The 23,648-nt window shown below is 40.0% G+C and overlaps 1 protein-coding gene across 6 annotated transcripts in view; it reads right to left on the reverse strand.

Annotated features, from left to right (window-relative positions):
• The window catches only part of esrrga (estrogen-related receptor gamma a), a 110,166-nt gene that overhangs the window by 23,414 nt on the left and 63,104 nt on the right, over window positions 1-23,648 (reverse strand). For 4 of the 6 annotated variants that reach the window (XM_061765868.1, XM_061765866.1, XM_061765871.1 and 1 more), the window contains exon 6: window positions 20,697-20,879. In XM_061765868.1, coding sequence (XP_061621852.1) covers window positions 20,697-20,879 — 183 coding nt within the window. The remainder of the gene's footprint in view (window positions 1-20,696; window positions 20,880-23,648) is intronic. The other 2 variants (XM_061765870.1, XM_061765869.1) reach the window with 1 other exon arrangement.

Below are 23,648 nucleotides of genomic sequence, written 5' to 3' on the forward strand. Positions count from 1 at the left end.
TATTTCACAGTGTCGGGTACTGCCGATACAAGTAAAAAAAAATTAAAAATCTGACATCGAGTAAGTCCTCCTCACCAGTAGTTGGTGCTACATTGCAGCGCTTTGATACATTGGCAAATCATCATGTGGGGCAGAACGAAAGAAAGGTCTTTGTTCACAATTCTCTCTCAGTGTGGTAATTTATTGAAAAAAGTACTAGCGGGATCGGTATCGGTGAGTACTCAAGAATCAATACTTATAGGTATCAGTCTGAGAAACGTGGTCACTAACATCCCGACTGTGAACCCATATAAATGTAGGATCACCTTGTATTATTACATAAGCGCAACAAATTGATGGATAACTAGTTTTAAAATCAGAAGCCAGTGAAAAAATTGTTTGTTCGACTATTATTCAATTTATTTTAAAAGGCGGATTGGTACCAAAAGAGTTTTTGCAATATCTAAATGTTATTAAAAGTGAAGACAATCTGCAATTTTGGTATTTTAGCAAGAGACATGACGTGGATGCACAGGATTTACTTTTGTGGACCACATAAAATGCTTTGGCGGGCCTAATCTGGCCCTCGGACCATGAGCTTGACACCTGTGCTTAGGGTGCTTAGGGCAGCACCATATTGGAAAAAAAACATTGACGTTTCAAATTTTTTTTTTTAAACCTGCGATGTGAAATAATACAGGATCAGTGATGGAAAGTTCATTTTCTACACAAACTAGTACAAAGTTTAGTCATTCCAAAAATTAACCACCGTAATTTCTCGTGTATAATGAGCTCCCATATATAATACGAACCCGCAAAGTTGGGCTCGAAATTATGGAAAACCCTTCTACCTATGTATAATGCATTTTTACAATACATGATTTTGCTTCTACCCATATGATCAAAACATGAAGTATTATCTGTATTTTCTAAGTTTAAAAAAAATATTTATTCTTAAGTTAAGCACTTTATTTGAACACATAACACCTTCTTTTTTTTTACTTGCTCTTATTTAGAAATTCACAGCCCTACTTTTATTTCGTAAATGATAAAACACAGTTGTGCTCTTATGTTTAATTACCCAGGCAGAATTTGTAAAACGGGTACAATTCTTAAAAGAAAACATGACGGGCTTGGCAAGACACATTTCATTTTATTTTAATAGGATTCAAATTAAACTGTCATCCATTTCAGAAAAGCATTATCATTAAACAAAAAATAACCATAAAGAAATTAATGATGGTTGTTGTTCAGTCATCAGTCGTATTTAAAAAAAAAAACATTTCGCAAATTCTGCCAGGGTATGTAAACTTATGAGCACAACTGTACATATATGCAGTTATACGTACCCCTGTCATATTGGACCGAAAGTGTAGGCTACACCTTTTTCATAAGCTCTAGGTGGCGGTGTCATATTGGAATGAAAGTGTACAGCTTTTCCATAACCTCCAGATGGGGGCATACACATTTTTTTCATTTTCCCCTATACCTATGTATGATGGACACTATTGAATTTTGACTATTTTTTTGGGGAAAAAAATTGCATTATGCACGAGATATTACGGTAATTCAGTTCAGAGCTCATAATTCAAAATTTTGAACTAAGTTCAACCGTCCAAAAAACTAACTCGTTCATAGTTCTTTTTTCCCAGCTTGTTGCTGAAAGTCTATTACCTTTAAAATACTGGCATTTCATTTCCTCCATGTTGCCACTCATTCAGTCCACACTAGTACCCAGCTGCAGCTTTCACCCTACAATCTCAAAAACATGAGGAAAAACGTGTTGCTTGAATGCTGTTTTTGTTTGTTTGTTTTTAAAATGAGAAATTAAATCAAAAACAGGACTTTTTTGCTTAATGTCGAAACAAATACACGCAACAGTATGACAGGAACAATGGTGAAAGGACATTTGAATTCCTCACAGCTCTGGCTGACTATATTAACAAAATAATGTATCAGCAGGTGTATATTCTTTCCCGTGTCCTCATTCATAGTTATCAGACAAGGAGATAAGTATAAAACACTCTGGGGTGCTCCTTGTATTGTTTGAAGCATTATAATTTACCATAACATGGGTGCTAATTTTATTAGCGTCTCCAAACAGGTCACTCTGCTGGTCACTTTTAATATTACAGTTTATTCACTGTATATTACAGTACACCAACATCGCAGCAGACCCTGCGACATGACTATTGTGCACACCTACATCGCAATGACGATGGTCAACAAAATATTGTGCAGCCCTTGTGCTAACATGCTGTCATCTTGAACCCCCCTTCCCAAAAAGTCAGTGGTTAAAAAGAAGAACAGGTGAGGTTCTGGTGACAGTCTACTCTGATGATAAAATTACTTCTGGGTGAACATTGAGAGAAAAGTGACACGACATCAGTCACTTTTATGGCTTAGGAACACATTCATTATGTACATAATCGCCTTCACCACCTCTCACATTGTTGGCTAAAATATCTTTTCTCCATTTCCTTGGCCTCCCAACCCCCTCCAGCATCTCTCCTTGGACCGCACCCCCCCCCTTTCTGTGTGTGTGCGGCCTCAGGGACAGTGGAGCAGTCATAGAGCTGCGCTTGCCTCTAATCAGTGTGAACAGCCAGCTAATTACCAAACCCTCAGCCCTGGCTGACTGTTAATTGCATACATTAGACACCATCAGCAGCACTGGAAGATTAACACTTAAAATCTTCCCATTGCTTTAGTGGATATGAGTGTGTGTGAAACAGAGAAAACCTTTGTGTGTATGTGTGGGTGTCAAGTGCGCTGCCTCTGTGGTTGCGGCTTCTCATATTTAATACTTAATTAGAGCCAAATTGGAGACGCGGCCATACCGAGGTGGCTGTGGGGTGTTGGTGGGCCCGGGTCGCCGCGGAGGGGGCAGTATGGATGGTCGGGGGCGAGCCCGGGGTCTCTGTGGAGACGCCAGATGGAGTGACATTAAGAGCACTGCAGTGGAGCCATTTCAAATAATAAAATATCAATATTTACATTTTAATTACCCACTTCCAGCTCCACAAGGGCTGTTTCAAATAATGTGTATGTGTGTGTGTGTGTGTGTGTGTGTGTAGGCATGTGCCACTTGGGTCTTCTTAACTCAATACAGATTTGTGAGCTCCACCTAACTGACAATCATGCACTCTGCGTGGGAATGAACGGAATAAATACTTTAAAAAAATATTTTATTCTTCTTCCATCTTCCTTTCACTCCTGCTTCCTGTTCTTCCCTTCATGATTCAATGCTGAGGCAGGCAGGAATGACCAATGTGTGTGTGTTAGCTTAGATGCGTTAAGTCTCTGTTGGTCTCACACACACTGACACTGCTGACAGACGGTTTTGCAGGAAAAAGAGAGAACAGAAAATTGGGGGAATATTAGCTTGCCAGAATTCAGGGGACATAGTACAAAATAAATGGATTGTACAAATATTTCAAGTAAATAAAATGATGTGGACTTGCATTTAAACCCAAAATGAATCATACTCAGGCCACATTTTGAGTTACAGTGGATTTTTATGTGCTACTGTATATCTTAGCTGGATATGACACAATGAAGACTGGAAGACCATATTTTTGAAAGAAGACAAAAACATGCTTAAAAGCATTCATATGCTTTCTCAATTCAATTTTCTAAAGTTACACTTGATTAGAATTCTCCAAATTATCATTATGATATCAAGCTACCAGGATCCTTCAAAGTGCTGCAAAATATTATGGTTACACTAAACTGACATAAAAACCAGGGATAGGACCATGGAAATGATAAATATTCAAAAGCAATGTCTCTGAACTGTTTGGCAACACTATATAAAATATCAGATTTTGCAGACTTAGTTTGTAGTATCTTTCGGCTAGCTCTGGCTTGCTCAAAATATTTATTCGTCTCAGGCCGCTCCTGTTTTTCCATCACAAGCTGCGAGCGAGCGTGGAAGCTTGTGGTCGTTTCTAGCACAACGTTTGGGTACAAAGGTGCCGCCTACTACCAAACACCGTGGCTGCAGAGCAGCTGCATGAAGCCAGCAAAAAAGTCGATCATTTTCAACCGATACCGATGAGCTGAACATGATGTGATATGCCCGATTTCCGATCACATGATCGGATCAGGACAACTCAAATTATTCATTAGATATCATAGCATGTTCATAAGGAAACACTATGACAAAGACTGATTGCCTCTCTCTCGGGCCTCAATAGCAGAAATTGTCTGACATCAAATATTGGGTAATAACTATAATCGGAACGGTTGTTTGTTGATACAGTGCAACACAATGCAATTATGGGAAGAATTCCATGAAGAGTCATTCAAACAAGAGATGAGGCTTCCGAGAGGATTTAAGATCAGGCAGGGGTTTTAAAGCGACTCATCTATCCATGTATCAATCTTATCTGTAATGAATTCACATTTCCCAGTTTGTTCAATTAACTGTGTTGTGGCTGTCTATTGATCGCTTGCTGGATTACATGGTCAGAACAATTTCCTGTAATAACGTATTTTCCTGAAGAGGCCAAATCCCACAAGTATCAGAAAAATGTTTGACTGGCCAATTATATATTATTCTGCAGTCTTGATATTTGGTTTAACTCTCATGTTGTTTCAGTTTGTGCTCAGTAATATAGCAAAGAATGGATGAATAGATAGCGAGACGGTTGGATAAACTCCTTGAAAACAGTTACCCAGAACAGTAAAAAATATATATTTATATACAGTATGTACTGTATTTAGAGATGGTTAATTCAACCTTCTACAATCAGTGCAATTTGAGAGTTACTATACATTATACATACATTATATGAGGATGTGTTCACCTCATACATGGCGGTAAATTACATGGAGAATGATATGGAAAATGACATAGAACATTGTTTACGGCAATGCTGCCAAATTCAGAGAGAAATATCTGATTTGGTGGCCTCAATTGGTTTGGGCAGTTTTATGATTGGTTTAATTTGACTTACTCAGTTCCTTAAAAGCAATTTGCACATGTAATTATTGTATGTTGTTTGTTGTAATTATGTTTGACTTCTATAAAAGTGTGTCATTACTCAGTCGAGAAGCCCTGGTCACCCCATTTTGGGTGTGTGAATGAAAATCTTTTGATTGTTAAAATAAATTCCAATGGCTGCCTCTGTACTGGCATGGTGTCCATATTTGATCCTATGAAGTCGTGTTGATTCTATCTTCCTAATACCCTGTAGCTTCCCATAGAGCCACAAGCACACAAACTCCACAGGGATTAATTTAGCATTCACAGATTAGAGATATGATCTCCAACCGTCGTGATGATCATCCTCATCATCATCATTCAGGACAAGCATGGAAGAGGAAATTCTCAACAAGAAAGAATTGAAGACAGACAAAATGAGGGAAGAGATGAAAACCGATACTCATGGAGCTTCTAAGCGCGCCGTAATGTCCTAGCTTGGAGACAAGAACATTAGGACCTCATTCCACATCCTCATCTGGGCATGGAAAAAAATAAAAACGCACCGGCTGAAAATCTTAATTAATTGTCCAATAGTGCTGCAGGGTCATTATGCATTGCAATAAAGAAGCGTGTAATTATGAGATTTAACAGCCATTACCACGGCCAGGAACTCATATGTCATCATCAGCAAGCAAGCCAATGCTTTGCTTCGGCTGAGTGTGTGGCTTGATGGACAGCACACACATACACATGCACATGCACACACACTTATGTATGGATTCTTCATGTTGGCATGTTGTGTTCAGATAAACAAATGGGTCTGCTCCCGAATAGAATAGTATTTACATGAACACAATTGGACAAAGGAGACACCGAAAAGTACACCGACACACACACGCACCCTCGCGCTGGCTGTGTCGCCCTCCGTTTGCGACAGACAATGAGGCACACAGCTGCGATAGCAGCCTGCAGATGAAACATCCCATCAGCATGCTTATAAGGTGTACTCAGATCGAACACAAAGAAAATGTAGAAGGTTTATGGTGCGTTATTGTCATAAATTAGAGCGCTGGAGTGTGGCTGGGTGCGTTTATGGAGGACGCTATGTGAGGACCAGGGATTCTGACCCGACTGGACCTCATCAAATACAGCATGTACTGTATTTGCCAATTTGCCCAAGCTATCTCATAATAATGACTTAGTGTTTTAAAATTACGACTTAGTATCTCATTATAACGAGATAGTATCTTGTGATTATGACTCAGTATTAGGGATGCACGCTAACTATCGAACCGATATTGGGTAAAAATGACATCACAATCATTGGTCCTATAACAAGAAACTTGACAAATAAGACGAGCAGTATCATTCCAGTATCATCTGGCTGCGCACTGGTCACCACTCGCCAGCCTTTTGCATTGGCGCTGTACAGTCATGGATTTTATAACCAAAATTCTTCACCTACGACACCAAAAATAGTCATTATCCACTGTAAATTTGCTAATGATCACCAGCACTTTGAGTTCGTAACTACGACGCTCGCGGCAAGACCCAGTGGCCTACGACGCGGCGGGCTAGCTTAGCATCTCAAGGCGACAGAGGAACAGCGGGGGCGGCTTGGCTGCATGCGGAAGCACGGTTGTCGCGGTGGGCTAGCAGCTAAGGTAACAACAACTATCAGCTAGCATTATTCAAGTTTGAGAAGAAAAAAAACACCAAAAAAAACAAAGTTAATTGAGTTATAAATACTATACTATTAATTGCAGTACAGTTCTACATTGCATTTCATTCACTCTCATTGAATATAAACAGGGATTGGTTTAGTCTTATTACATTACATGTTATATACATATGATATATGACAATACATGATAGTCACTGATGGTGTAGTGGTACACTCGCCTGACTTTGGTGCAGGCAGCGTGGGTTCAGTTCCCACTCAGTGACGGCGTGAATGTGAGTGCGAATGGTTGTCCGTGTCTATATGTGCCCTGTGACTGACTGGCGACCAGTTCAGGGTGTAGTCCGCCTTTCGCCCGAAGTCAGCTGGGATAGGCTCCAGCGTCCCGCGACCCTAACCAGGATAAGCGGTGTTGAAACTGGATGGATGGATAATACATGATGAGATGGTATTACTGTTACTATTATACTATTTTAATTTTAATTATATTTTATATGAATAAAAAGCCATTCTATTATATGACCAGTTTGATATAAAATACAATTATATACAATATACATAAATAGGAGGCTCCAGCTTTCCATCAGTCTGGGGGTCCCCGGCCTGGAAATTGTTGAAGGCCCTTGATATAAACCATTATCGGCTTGAAGAAGCAGTAGGTTATCGGTTATCAGTGGGAAAAAAAACAGTTATCGTGCATCCCTACTTAGTATTTTAAAATTATGTTGATTTATTTTAAATTAGAATTATGTTGATTATTTTACTGATCCTAGTCGCTGTTTGTTACTGGCAGCCAGTATTATTTTTTTTGAAAGTTTTCATATTAATTGGGGCTTAATGGTCGAAATGTAATGTCTCATAATTATGAACCACCAATAACGAAGCTTGTGCTCCGTGTAGATGTTGCGCTCCATGGGAATTAATAAGTGAGCTTTATGAAAGTGTACTTCCTAGTGTACTTATTTGTGTACTTACATGATAAAATGTGAATTGTCCCATTTCTGACATTATTTTTTTCCCCAGGTGGAAACGAGCTTCCATAGAGCATAGATAAATCGATGAAGTTTTGACGATGGAGCCAGATAATGATGTAAGTCGACAATGTTTTTTTTCAAATGTATTATGACAAGCATTCTTCTACATTTACCTTCATTTCTCAATAAAATTGAACAAATTCAGACATATACATGAGGTAAATATCTAAGAAGATGTCCAGTTGGCTAATGCAAATTAGGATTTTTCGGCCTTGGGAGAGGTCTGGGCTTTACCGAGTCCCATTCTACATGGTCGCTGTCCAACTGAAAACCTTGTGTTTCGACTTCATGAAATTTTTTTAAAACCATAAAATGATCAGTGTTATTCTGTTAAAATGTATGTCGATAAACAACCAATGTTTTGAAAAACTATTAACCTTCCTTGGCTGCCAGAATTGTCCCTCTTCAAATTACACCACTGCCGTTCACTTTGTAGTAGTGAAGGCAAAATTAGTCATTAAACTGTGAATTATGCTGACGTAAAGCATATCAATACTGCTTTGATATGCTTTGCGGGAACAATTTCCATTGTTATAGGCTGGGAAGAACCGAACTCTCAGTTCATCGTCAGAAGACCATATCACATACAGAATGTCCTTGTTTGGACTTGGACATTACAGACCAAGTGTGCACCTAAATAACTGCTAAATTTGAGGCTGAAGCTGATTTTTGTGGTCTGCTTTTATGAAAAATTTTGGAAATGAAAATGTGACAAATAGTTGTTATCAGACAGTGGTGATAAACAATAATGGAGACATAAATTGGTCAACTGAAGGATTGCAACTATCAATACCATTAGGGAGACACACCCGCACACACTCGCATACAATTATCCAAACTGTTGCCTATCAGCAGCTGTGTCTCCATAAGGTACATCTTGTGTTTGTACATCTATGATATTTAGATGATTAGCCTGTATGTGTGTGTGTGTGCTGTATGTGTACAAGCCATACGTCCTCCTCAGCTGCTGACAGGAGCCCCCTAATCCTATTTTACCACCTGCTTATCCCCTGATGGAATGGATGATTCCTCCAGACTCTTATTTAAGAACAATGGATGGAAATAGGGGAAAGGACACAGCGAAGAGAAAGAATATGGACAATGAGGAGAACACAAAATGAGGCAGAGGTAAACAATGAGGAGACGTAAACAGATAAAGAAAGAAAAAGAGGGAGGGCAGAACTATTTCATGGCTGTCTGTGAACTTTGAATGACCCGACAGAAATAATGTGATGTCATGACAACCCCTTCCCTTCTTCCACTACATTTGCTGTATGCATGAGCATTACACCTACTGTATATATGAACATTTTATGTGGCCTTTGGTGTGTGTGTGTTTATACATGTGCATGCCGGCAGCAGACAGAATAGGATGAGGATTATTTGAAATGGAGTTTGGCCTGTGCGTAATTATGATCATCTATCTTTATGCCCCTGCTATCATATCATATCATATTACATCACATCTTCTATCCCTCCCTCTGGCACATACACACAAATGCACGCGCACACACTCATACACACACACCAAAACAAATTGAAAGTAGCAAAAGCTGACTGTTTGCAAGTGACAGCTACGATGATGATGATGGGCTCGGTTGCTGATTTATTTGTCACTACTGATCTCGTGTCACATATTATATTGTGAAACTGTAAATGCTGCCCATGTTTGTATGTCTACGTATACAGCTCCACACTAGATGTGTGACGGACATTATTCGATGCAGATTAGCCCACACTGCAGGCTTGGCCACGAAAGGCTGACAGATAAATGGATTTGATTTGCTAATGTAATCAAGATAAAACAGCAATGGGCTGTTGAGTGCAAATCTTCTGTATTGGTTTTTACACACCTACTGACAGTGTTCCTGACTTCTACAAACTAAAACCTCAATTACACTCAGCAATATTAATGGGAACCTAATTTGTCACTCCAACACTGCTACTTAAGGGTGCGCTGAATATGTGGTAACGCATTTTGCGGTAACGCAATTTCGGTAACGGATTTTGATGATGTAATCGTATCTGCCTTAATCTGAAAATGGCTTCAAGCAGGTCTGACCAGTGAGCTGTTTTTTTTTTTTTTTTTAACCAATCTTTTTTTTTTTTTTTTAAATCAATCAATTTAACAATCACTCATCCTCCCTGTTTTGGGTGCTCTGGAAGTACCGAGAGAATGCTAGGTGCTAAGCTTAGGATTTATTTTATAAGCTTTATTAAAAAATAAACACTGAAATATCACACAGCCATAAGTATTCAGACCCTTTGCTCAGTATTTAGTAGAAGCACCCTTTTGAGCTAATACAGCCATGAGTCTTTTTGGGAATGGTGCAAAGTTTTTCACACCTGGATTTGGGGATCATCTGCCATTCCTCCTTGCAAATCCTCTCCAGTTCTGTCAGGTTGGATGGTGAACATTGGTGGGCAGCCATTTTCAGGTCTTTCCAGAGATGCTCAATTGGGTTTAAGTCAGGGCTCTGTCTGGGCCATTCAAAAACAGTCACGGAGTTGTTCTGAAGCCACTCCTTCGGTATTTTAGCTGTGTGCTTCGGGTCATTGTCTTTTTTGAAGGTGAACCTTCGACCCAGTCTGAGGTTCTGAGTACTCTGGAGAAGGTTTTTGTCAAGGATATCCATGTACTTGGCCGTACTCCCTGTCCCTGCAGCTGAAAAACACCCCCACAGCATGATGCTGCCACCACCATGCTTCACTGTTGGGACTGTATTGGATAGGTGATGAGCAGTGCCTGGTTTTCTCCACACATACAACATCTAAGTAAGGCCAAAAAGTTCCATCTTGGTCTCATCAGACCAGAGAATCTTATTTCTCACCATCTTGGAGTCCTTCAGGTGTTTTTTAGCAAACTCCATGTGGGCTTTCATGTGTCTTGCACTGAGGAGAGACTTCCGTCGGGCCACTCTGCCATAAAGCCCCGACTGGTGGAGGGTTGCAGTGATGGTTGACTTTCTAGAACTTTCTCCCATCTCTCAACTGCATCTCTGTAGCTCAGCCACAGTGATCTTTGGGTTCTTTACATCTCTCACCAAGGCTCTTCTCCCCCGATTGCTCAGTTTGGCCGGACGGCCAGCTCTAGGAAGGGTTCTGGTCGTCCCAAAGCTTCCATTTAAGGATTATGGAGGCCACTGTGCTCTTAGGAACTTTAAGTGCAGCAGAATTTTTTTGTAACCTTGGCCAGATCTGTGCCTTGCCACAATTCTGTCTCTGAGCTCTTCAGGCACTTCCTTTGACCTCATGATTATCATTTGCTCTGACATGCACTGTGAGCTGTAAGGTCTTATATATACAAGGGTGTGGCTTCCCTAATCAAGTACAATCAGTATAATCAAACACAGCTGGTCTCCAATGAAGGTGTAGAACCATTTTAAGGATGAGTATATATGAGTGTCACAGCAAAGGGTCTGAATGCTTATGGCTGTGTGATATTTAAATTTTTCTTTTTTAATAAATCAGCAAAAAGTTCAACAATTACAGGGGGTTTCTGTCAATATGGGGTGTACATTAATGAGGAAAAAAAAAAAGAACTAAAATGATTTGAACAATTGGCTGCAATATAACAAAGAATGAAAAATTTAAGGTTGTCTGAAAACTTTCCGTACCCACTGTAATATCAGAAATGCTATTTTTGCACCTTTATGCTATTTGGCACCATAGCATGTTACGTTTCAATCCTGAGTTTTGAGATATGCACAATACATGTTTTCAAAATTACATTCTATCTTTGTTTTTGTTATTGTTTTTTATGTTTTTTTATTCATTTAGATTTGATAAGGGATTATAGAACCTATTAAGAAATACTTAAAATGATATATTTTCACTTGACTTGATGCCGCGATATATACAGTTATCGTAAAGGGATTAAATTTACCTTGACATGAATTTTAGCCCACATCGTCAAGCTCTACTGGTACTGTTCAGGTGACTTTTGTGTGGTTTTCAGCGTTAAAAGGTGCTCTAACATGCTGTGACTCACGTGAATACAGTCATTGTGGCAGCTGGTAGCATGTGTGAAACTAAAAGTCATGTGTGCATATGCGTGTCTGTGTGATGTGTCAGCCCGCGCTGCTGTAGCGGCGTTAAGGTGCGTCACCATCAACGTGTGACCTGATGAAGGTAAGTGTCACTCTGACGTTATCTGTGTATGTGTTTTATGAAAGTTAGTTCCTCCATGAGACACACGGGAGAGGCAGACTGGGCACAATATTTTTTTCAACTTGTCTAAAAGTATGCACACATTTCTGCACATGCAGTGCCATTGTACAGAATTACAACTACAACTTGCACTTTCCAATAATAAATCAAAAAATAATATATCTTTGTAAAGTCCGATTTTGACTCTTGCATGCGATCTAAATCAATTTCACAAGTACTATATACGTACCTAATGTTGCAGGACATCAATACATGTAGAACAACGTATTTAAAAACAGATGAAAACACAAATTAAACATTCAATAAGGAAATACTAAAAAATGCATAATAATAGAAGGAAAAAAACGTTGTTTCTATCCTTTGTGGTCTCATATTGATGACGTGCTTCAATACCTGCAAGCTTGAACCCAATAAAGCTAGCCCCATTTAATCCAAACATAAGATCACGCTAATTTGATTTCACCAATATTTGTTTTCATCGGCATACGAGCATGCATTTGTTTGTATATGGAAGATGGGGATGGGAATAAGATAAAAAGATGGACCACAAAAGGCGCACATGCAAATAGACACGCACACATTTAGAACGGCGGCACTGGTGTCTAAACGTGTTACGCTGCGCAGGGAGGAACAGTGATGGAAATCAAACACGCCCAACAGAGCTATGGGAAAATCAACAGTAAATGGAGATACATTCATGGTGATAAGCAGTGAAGAACACGGCAGAGACTAAATACAATTTGAAATTCAAATTTGATACATTAAAGACAAATTTGGTTGAATATGAAAAACTATCCAGCTTTCATTTTGGTATCCTAGATATTACTGTTTTGTAAAGTGCTCAGTCTAGACTCATTTTCTAGTTAGCTTTCCCCCAACACACAATAACAGCGCACACATACAGTAGTGTACCATACGTGGTATGTGTCAAGGTGAGCATTTGCGTGTGCGAGGAGGCACCGAGCATGCTGTGATTGTCAAGGTGAACTAGTCTTAGCAGACAGAATGGGGCCAAAGCTGCCACAGACTTTATAGTATGTGCATGTTGTGTACACACCTGACGTTTTATTGCAGAGACGTAATGGCACTGAGACGACAGCACCAGACGCTCACAGATGAAATGTGCGTAAGTGCAGCTTGGACCAAAGAGGCAGACATTAACAAAAACATACAAAATAAATAAAGTACCGGATAGTAATTTCATAAAAAAGTGTCGCACGCCAACAGTTTAAAAGGATATATACGGTATGTGCGCTTGTCCATGTTCATTGTTGGTTGTGTCCTTGCCTTTCTTAACTTGGTCGTATAATTTGGATACTCATAAGTAGCACATTACCTTTGAACAGTTTATCGTATTCAAGTTTTAAAATTTAACTAATTTTCTCCACTTATTTTTTTCTGCATTGCTTGTGAACGTAAAGGGAGCCTATGGCTGTTCTTCTCTTCCTCCTAAGGGAAATCTGACCACAACTTTATACAACTTGAGACCACTACAGGCTGCCGGTGGAACAGCAGGTGGCCAACATAAGGACTGTGACAGGATGTTGTCTTATAACTTGCCTTATTTTTACACCTAAAAAGCATGACAACTAGACTCGCCTTCAGCCAGCTGCGTGTTTCACATTTGTACACGCTAAGCTTTAACATCAAGGGTAAGCATTTTATTGAATTTTTGCTTTATTACACAGTGCTTAACTTCTTTTTACACTTGACTGTTTACTTGTTACAACAAAAATGCCTGCACTTTAAAGTTCCTTTGTACTCATAAATTTCACAGTGATCAAATGTATAAATATGGTTTAGTTTTCCACCTTTAACCTATTTACCAATTGAGATGACTGAGCGATTGATGATATCATCAGCATCATCAGACTTCCTGGGGAAGACTGAGGAGCAACATCACTACCACACACATTCACGCAATGAAGTGTCATAATGAGTGTCAGACTTAATTTAGGGGGCTGCTGTGTCACAGTCAAGTGTAGTCAAGGATGAGAATGTCTGTGTGTGTGTGTGTGTGTGTGTGTGTGTGTCTGCTGAGACCCAACATTTGATTTGCTAAAAGGAGCAGGACACTTCTATGAATCAATATTTGCTGAGTGTGTGATTGTGTGTGTGTGTGTGTGTGTGTGTGTGAGAGAGAGAGAGATTGACTGACTGGCTGTGGAGTCACTTGACTGATTGACTGGCTAACCAATAAATCGGTTGCTAGCAAGTGAGGCTAACAGGATGTAACCTTGACATAACGGAAAACCACCTTAATGGGAAGGAGTTCCATACACAAATCCACAGACACGTGGATTTATTGCTGCATGTGGATAGATCCAAAGGGGTTAGAAAATGGGAATGGCTGAGCAGTGAGTTTGGCTTGTTATTAAAAAAGCCACAGCGGCCAGAGGGTGAAAGGTCAGATCAGGGTGGGAGAAGGAGAGAGCGAGGAAGGTCACATGAGAGTTTGAAGGGTTAGCTACTTAGCCATCAGGTCGGCATGGGATGGTGTTAAAGGCTCTTTGGGGCAATCGGTGATAATGTATGTGACCCCCCACTTTTCATTCACCCCTTTACGTCTCTCCATTCAATCATACACGCATTCATACAGTATGAACGTCTACTTCAATTTGCAATTCCCTTTTCTCCCTTTTCCATCTACCTCTTTTAAGTGGCATATTGTGTATGAGCACAGCAGTGTAAGAAAATACACTCAACGCATATCTTGTACAGCAGTATTATGGTGGGAAATGATGCAAATCTGTTTTATAACTAAAAAGGCACAATGAAAAAACTGAAAAAGTACATTGAAATGTGAAAAAAAGATTCAAATTGTGGGCCGTTACACATGATTTTTTTTTTATTTGTCATTTGCAGCCCTGCGGTGGACCAGTCCAGGTTGTACCCCACCTCTCGCCCAAAAGTTATGAGGTGGGCTGAATGTGACATGGCCGAACACACTGGACAATAGCTACAATCGGCAACTCATACCTACACACCTTGCAATTGACCCTTGCACGCATATCGACCGACTGCAATGGAAAAACTGCGACCCCCTGGTGTTCTTATTGGGAAACCATGTTTTGAGGCGCCACATATTACCATTTTCGTGTACCAAAAAAATACATGTTGCAATTGTCAAGGAAGAAGTGCATTTCTCTATACAAAGAAAGAATATTGGGGAGAAGAAAGGAGTGCGTGTGGATATTTCAGAAGCTGTTGAAAATACCACAAATGTGCATTGCTCAATCCAAAATGAATTGCTGTTTTTAAACAATGAAGAAAACTGATGACTGAAGTTCAGAGCTGTGGAGGCTCGGGACATGGAATCCAGGAGATGATAGGACGACATACCAAATGTATTGAGGATGGTAAAATACTTCTCCAGCCAGTGGAACTTATTCTACACCAACCTCCCCTCAAACTAAGGCTAAAATTGCTTGCAAATCCAGCGGCCACATACTAACATCCACTAAGCCGCCATTGCGTCAACAAAAGATAACCTTGGAGATATGAATACTGGATTGATCAAACTACGCACGATCGACAAACTTCGCAATGATCAATAATCGGTTAAGATGAAAGGAAAGATAGTAGAGGGAAGCGAGAGACTCACTTTAAAGTTTAGAGTTCTCAAATCTTCGTGCCGGCCGATTAAAAGAATGAACCCCCTCTGCTTTCCCTTCAACGGTTTTTACAGCTCAATCAAAATGAATCACGGCCGACGCACTAAAGTCCACTTATCCAGAGTCTCAAAATTGAAATGGAATGAAAGAAAGTATCAGGAGATAGTGATGCAGGGAAATGGGGGCGGGTATAATTTCTTTTTTGAAATAAAGAAAAAAAAAAGCACTTACGTTGAAGGCCTCAGGTTTTAGTAAAACACTGCGCTAGAGCGTCTTCATTTATTCGTTTCCTTGCTCCTTCGTCAAGTCAAGTGCTCGCCTTGCCTGCCTGTCTTGGCCTTTTGTGTGGCCATGTCTAGATAAGAGCTACCAGCATGACTGGCTGCTCGTCATTTAGCTATTATGTAGAGGACGAGAGACAGTGGATGAAAAGACCAATTCTCCAGGCAGACAAATGGCCTTTTCTTTTCATTCACACCCTTATTGGCTCCTGTTTAAATATTTGCCGGGCCTTCTCTCTCACCTGACTGCTCCTCATTCCTCCTCCATTCACACGCACACTTGACTGTGACATGCGGCCTAATACGTAACTGCAGTCGTCTCCTGGAGAGCTATTAAAATGAGATCTTCTCTGCACTAATCCATATTATTGGACACCACAGGACTTTCACGCCCTGGGAATAATAACGCTGATGATATTTCCTCAAGTAGTGGCTTCTGTTCTAATTAATCAGCGCTGCCCACATGAATAAACGCCACACCTCAGATACTGTAGATGCTTCGTTTTTTTTCTTCTTCTCAATGAAAAATAACAGGTGGTTTCACAAGCTGGATGTAATTTCCTTTACTATACCACCATGTAGGCGGCACGGTGAACGACTGGTTAGAGCGTCTGCCTCACAGTTCTGAGGACCGGGGTTCAATCCCCGGCCCCGCCAGTGTGGAGTTTGCATGTTCTCCCTGTGCCTGCGTGGGTTTTCTCCGGGCACTCCGGTTTCTTCCCACATCCCCCAAAACATGCATGAATTGGAGACTCTAAATTGCTCGTAGGTGTGAATGCGAGTGCAAATGGTTGTTTGTATGTGCCCTGCGATTGGCTGGCAACCAGTTCACGGTGTACCCCGCCTCCTGCCCGAAGATAGCTGGGATAGGCTCCAGCACTCCCGCGACCCTTGTGAGGATAAGCGGCTCAGAAAATAAATGAATGGATGGATGGATGGATGTCTGGATACCACCATGTATGCGTCTTCACCATGACACACATTACCTGCAAAGCACACATGGCATCTGTAAAGCTGAAGTTATCTTCTACAGCACTTGTAAACTGGAGCGTATCCCATTTGACTTTGGACTGGTCGCCAGCCAATCGTGGGGCACATATAGGCAAACAGCCATTTGCACTTACATTTACACAAACGGTTAATTAGAGCAAGGGTGTCCAAACTACGGCCCAGGGGCATAAACAAACATATTTGTGGCATATTTGTGGCATAAACTAAAAATAACATTTGATATGGCCCACAACTCATTTTTATTTTTGTTTAAATTTTTTAAGGGTAGAGGGGCAACATGAAAATGTGTGTGCGATGGCCCTGATAACTATTGTACTACTGCTACTAAAACAGTTTTATATAAAGGAGATATGCAAAGACACAAATAAACTATTGACAACTAAATAGTAACACGTTTCTCTTCATAACGCCCTTGTGAATACAGAAAATTAAGTGTTAGAAGCATAAAAGGGGATGCTCCACTGGATGCTCCGATTTGTGAACATGTCACATTGAAGATCCTTAAGTACCTGATTTCAAATTTGTTATCTTACTACAGTTTGCTCTTGTTTTGGTTCTGAAATCAGCTGCTGCTCAGTGCTGGGTTGGCTCTACTCTAGTGGATAGATGGCAGCGGGCTATCCCATTATCCTTGAAAATCCGAAACGATTTGCCTGTCACCTTTAACAGAAAGCTGTCACCTAGAAGTTTCTGATAATATATAATTGTTTGATGGACCAGTTTTAGAGTATTTAATAAATTAAAGTAGAAGAATGTCAAAATAGCCTTGTGTCCTCTGATTTTTCTGTATATGGCCCACGGAGGAAAAAATTCGGACACGCCTGTTTTCGAGTCTTAAATAACCCTAACATGCATGTTTTTGGAATGTGGGGGTAGTATATGGAGAAAACCTAAGCCGCCACGGGGAAAACATACAAACTCCACAGAGGAGGCCCGAGGATTCAATCCCGGGAACCTCAGAGCTGTGAGGCAGATGTGCTAACCACTAGAGCACCGTGATGCCAAGCGGAAGTTATGCACTTACAGTACCTTTGTGGCTGTCGTGTTTCCTTCTGCACCAAAACAAAACAGCTATCCATTATTAACAAAACAGGCTTACTCAAATATAGCTAACCTACCTATATTCCCTTGTTATTGTCTTAACAAAATCCAGACTTTCAATCTTGACGTGACACAAAGCCACACGGGTCTGCGGCTTGAGGGAGAGACCGAGTTTTATGACACTTCTCCCACATTGAAGTGTCCAAGAGAGTTAACAGATTTGCTCTCAAGCTATTTTCAACACTTTTAATTGGTTGCAAATGCGTGGGGACAGAGCAACAGTATGGTTTTGTGAAAAACCAGGAATTGACCATATTTGGACATACAGGGTTTCTGCCCGACAGTATGTAACACATTTCTTTTTTCATTATCATTATTGTTTAATTGTATTAAAGATGCTCGTCTCTTCTAAATGCCTTACGATAAAACATGCCTGCCAATTTCTGAAGTGGAGTAAATAAACATTCCCAACAACTAAATGAGGAAATACAGTATGTCCTCAATAGCTGTGAGCGTTTGTCTACTAATATGATACAACCTGGCTGCATATGCGTGTATGTAAATCCTCAACGACGATTGCAGTTTTTTTTCCCCCCATTTTTATTTCCCATTACGTTTCTCTCCTCACTCTCTCATGCACTTGCGTGTCCTTTAATATTCTTTGTGGGATATCAAGAGACACACACTAGCTGAAACCTCATTTTCCTCCTCTAATGACATATCAAATGTTTGCATATAGGCCATATCAGTATGGAAATGTGCGCAGGCATACAAGCCAAGCCTTGGAATAAAAGAAGCAATCAAAGGGATGTGTGCGTGCATGCGTGCGTGCGTGCGTGTTGTCACCAGGTTGGACAAGCCTGTGTGTCAAACATGACTTGCGGCGCACATAAACACACACGCACGTGTGTACACACACGGCCCGGCCTTGTTATCCGGGGGCCTGTCTTGCAGGCAGCCTCTCTAACGCTGAGTGATGTTTAAATTAGTTTACAATTTAGCCTCCTCGCTATCTGCAGACGGCTCTTAACTCAGTGTGCGCGTGTGTCGTGTTGTTGTGTGCGGGCCTTTGTGCATGTGTGAGCGTAACAAATTGTTGCCAGTACGGCAGACATCTAATGACTTCAAATTAGCTGCCTGGCGCTCGCCTTGACACGTTGTTACCACTGTTCCCAGCCTCTGTGTGTGTGTCACTGTGTGTGTGTGTGTGTGTGTGTAAGCAGCGCAGCGCAACCATATCATGAAGCATAAATTGGCTTCACCTCTCCTCACTCTGCCTGTGTCTTTTTTCTCTTTGTCTCTCTCCATCAATTTGATTAAAAAAATTACTGTAGCATAGCAAGAAAAGATGTGCGCGCATGTGTGTATGTGCGTGCGTGTTCACAAGAAAACCTGACACGAACACACACATATATACACACACGCAAATGAAAAGAATACAGTAGCATTTATTCTATTGAAAAGAAAAGAATAGACCTGTTAACCCTCTTATCTTACGTGAAAGAGGATAACAAATTTTGAAGTCCGGCATTTCACTCTGACAATCTTTTCCACTCAACACTAGATCACTTTAAAAGCATGTGTGTGCGTGTGTGAGTATTAGATCAGTGTTCAGTGTTGTACACAGAGCTGTGGATTGCCTTTCTCGCTCGTCTAATCACGCCATCTTCTCTCCACCGCTGAGCAATCGTTGCTCTGCACGCGCGCACACACACGCACACTCGAGCCTGTGGATAACCAGGTTAACTCAGCTTCATCTCATAAAAGGAAAGGCTGAAGCAAAAAGGCAAAGGTGGATGCCAACAGGACATGAATTGGTGGGAAAAGAATGAAAATCTTATGCTTTGAAATGAAAAAAAAAACCCCAAAAAAACCAACAACTTTAAAATGGGCTAAACCTGGCATGTGGATCAATGAGCTGCACGTCTGCTCACTGTCTGCACATAAATCAATACAGACCCATCTCTGTCTCCCTTCCTCTATTCATTTTTTTTCAATTTTCACATTTATTGATAAAAACAATGCACATCATTCCAAGAGCGTAGTAGGGAAGGCCATTGACTGTATATCATTGATTTAGATAGTTTAGCATTTATTCTGATCTGTGATCTGTGCAGTATGCTGTTTGAACAGTCATTTGATTCTTTCCTTTTTCTATTCTAACTACAATCAGACTAACAATAGAACTCATCTGTGTTAATTTGAGACACAGATCTTCCATCCTTACTGCTGTCACAAAACAACATTATCATTGTCATTATCTCTCTTTTCCTACTGCTAGTCACTGCCCCCCCCCCATATTTGCACAGATATACGCATATGCATTTATACAGTACATGACATAGAATACATCATATCCTCAAAAATATCAATATCAGCATTAACTTCTTCCTCCAGGTGTAAAATTATTTTGAAATACATTATTACAATTGTTGCCACATTAAAGCATCCTCTGAACCTGCATTAAATCATGGATGAAACTAAACTTTATGAAAGACCACCTCTCGCCCCAAAGTTGCAGGAAAGATGGAGTCTACCAACCTACCTACCTACCTACCTACCTACGTACCCACCCATCCATCTTTATTACCTTTGTGAAGGCAGACTTCTGGATCACATTAAAACATTTACATTTAACATTTTTGTGGGTGTACCTAATGAAGTGGCTGTACAGCTTCACACGCTCAAGGTGATTTGATTCATTGGTTGAAAACACAATCATTTCCTTGCATGTGTATGTATGTTGTGAGAGAATTTGGTTGGCCATTTGGAGGTGTCAAGAGTTCAAACTGTCTGGGTGTGGAGATTAGGATGAAAGGTCACGTCGTAAGTATAAGCACATCAGCATGCATGTTTAAGTGTAAATAGTAAGCATTAGCAATGTGTGTGTGTGTGTGTGTGTGTGTGTGTGTGCTGTATCGCATCATGCACGGAAGGTTATCAGGCTTCCCCTACCCGGGATGTGCTTGGCCCAGCCGATGTTGACCACCAGCTCTCTGTCGGCCAGGTCGCAGAGCGTAGTCAGGGCCTTGATGTCGCTGTCTGGTACTGTCGGGTCGGGCATGGCGTAGATCTTCTCTGGCTCGGCCACCAGTAGGTGAGAGACGATTTTGTTATCTGCAAGGCAGCCAAAGGCAACTGACATGACCACCAGACGAGGAGAAGAGACACAGAGACAGAGAGAGAGTGAATATATTTGTTTTTTGTTTTTTTGCACCAGAGCAAGCTGTTTCATACCAGTGTGGGCTAACAAATCATCAATACAAGAAAAAGTCACATATAAAGTATTCAAAGGCATGACATGATCATTGGACATTGAACATTTACAATACTGCATCAAACACAAAATTCCACATGCAAATCACAATGTGTAATGATAGAGCCTATGATTGCAAGAGCATCTGATTAGCCATGAAATGTTCAAGCAAAACACTCATTATTTGCTCAAGTCATTTTTATAGACAGTGTAAAATAGACTAATGAGTTGCAATGATGTGAATTGAATGGAGAACATATGTAATATAAAGAACAAAGGCAGAAGAAGAAAATATGAGAACACTCTTGTTTTATATCCTGTGAAAAGATGATTTAGTTTATTCTAGTACATTTTAGAGCAGTGGTGGGCCAATGTTTGTGATCAAGGGCACAGTAGATGAGGTCAAATGTGTGTATGTCAAATAGTTTATTTTACAAATAGTGTATGTTATTTTATTATCTACAATAAATGTATTAATAAATTATTTAATAAGATAAATGAATACAAATGAATCATTTTAGGACAAAAATGCAAAATGGATGCAACAAATAGTACGGGACTCTTGAGAATGCAAATGTTTGGAGTGCCGGATCAAAGAATAAGTTGCCCACTGCTGTTTTAGGCTGGAGATGGACAAAAAAAAAAACAAAAGAAAACAAAAAACAAAACAGGTTTCTTTAAAACCCTGGGAATCCTCAACATAAACTGATTAATTATTAATTTCATACTTCACAATTATTTAATGCAAATTCCATGAGTAATCCATTGTTTTGATTTTCTAGTCTGGGTGTGAACGGTATTATTGCCTGCTTTTTCATTTGCACCACTCAAAAGTAGAATTTCATTTATTTTTGCTCTACCACTATTTGCGCGATGACAATAGAGTTTTAATCCATGTTATCAATCACCACATAAAAAGGGCATCATTATTTCAGCGATGCTCCAAATGTGTTGTCTCTCGTTTCCCACCTCAAAGAAGCCCATCAATACACATGTGAGGAGGGGATAATAGTAAAAGCTAAACAGCTCAGCCGGTAATAGTGACATGTGGTGATGAGATCTCTATGTCCCATTAGCAACACACTGATATCCTGCTCCCAAATTAATCCACTGACTAATAAAGCACGGGAATAACAACAGAGGAGAGAAGAGCTAAGAGGAGTTAAAACAAATATGCTGTATAAGATGATGAGTGTTACAAACGGTTTATAAATATCATTTCATATACACACAGTTGTTCTTGTATCGAGCTCGGGCTGGAAAGGTAGATACACGCACACATAGACACATCCACTCACACAGCTGCATCTGTAGCTAAATCTTATTTAATGTGTCCCTAATTAGAATCAATGGAAGTCCATTTCCAAACCCTGAGCTATTGTCCTATTCGTGTGCAATCAATGAGGACGCTGTGGCTTTGGCTACAAGTAGCTAGGCCACAGAGATTATATATACGGTATACTAGAGCTTGAGTTATACAGGGGAAGTATTTTATTGTGTGGGAGAGAAAATTAAAGACGTATAGCATTTCTTGTTTTGTTTTTTTACAGTATACTTATGGGGTTATCACTGTGTATGCAACTTTTATTAAAAAAAAAAAAATAAATTAAAAAAACAATTCAGAAAAGTCCAAAGAAAAAAAAATACTACAAATGCATGGTGATACATGATGACAATGTATCCTTCTGCATGTCATTTAATTGTTTATGCGTTTCTTTTTAAGGTGGGTCATTAATCTGACTCGGGAAATTTAGGAGTACAGTGACGCCTCGACTTAAGAGTGACTCGATTTATGTTTTTTTTTAGATACGTGCTGTTGATCGGCCAGTTTTTCGTCTCGAGTTGCAAGCGCTAAATGGTGGCAGGGAAGTTCATAAAAAGCAGCAGGTAGTGAACAATTCTTCAAAAAAGAGGCCAAGTGGTTGCTTCAAGCTTTTTATTGCCGTTCCTGGTTGTAGTTAAAAGATAAAGCAAATATAATTAAATGTTGTGTATTAAATCAAACCACATAACACCATAGATGGGCTAATTATGCATCGATGTTGCAGTAGTTATAACCCTTTAGACAATGGATATTTGAACACAAATGGTGCAGCAACACATGCAAACATAAAATACAACAATACTCACAGGCATATTTTATTTATCCTTTGCTAAAAATGACTAATACTGCACCTTACTGAGTGTACTGAGTGTACGCCTTACTGTCTGCATTACTGTATTTCTCTGTATTATATAGCCCCCTGGTGGCCAAGGCGTGCACACCAGAAGGAGCACAAAATCAATGGGCCTTGAAGCATAGAATCATGGTACACCAATTAAATTCTTTACATTCTATGTAATTATGTTATTACGAGCTGTTTTTACTGTCGAGTGCTATTTTTTCTTACAGGCATGGTCACGGAATGAATTAAACTCGAAAGACAAGACACGACTATAAAGAATATTGTTTTCATATCAAACTTTGCCTCCGTGCTCGTCCAAGGTGTTGCGACAAAAACTCAAAAGCTTGAAGTTTTCGACTCCCCAGCTAGTCAAGGTAACTCAATCTTGGAAAGGATCTGAGGACTCCGCTGGGAAGAGAGTTCATTTAAGTACAAGCTCTAGAATTCATTAATAATAGCCCAGAAAAGTCAATCTAATTAATATTA

The sequence above is a fragment of the Phyllopteryx taeniolatus genome, chromosome 2, assembly GCF_024500385.1.
Source record: "Phyllopteryx taeniolatus isolate TA_2022b chromosome 2, UOR_Ptae_1.2, whole genome shotgun sequence".
In the NCBI taxonomy this organism is placed as follows: domain Eukaryota; kingdom Metazoa; phylum Chordata; class Actinopteri; order Syngnathiformes; family Syngnathidae; genus Phyllopteryx; species Phyllopteryx taeniolatus.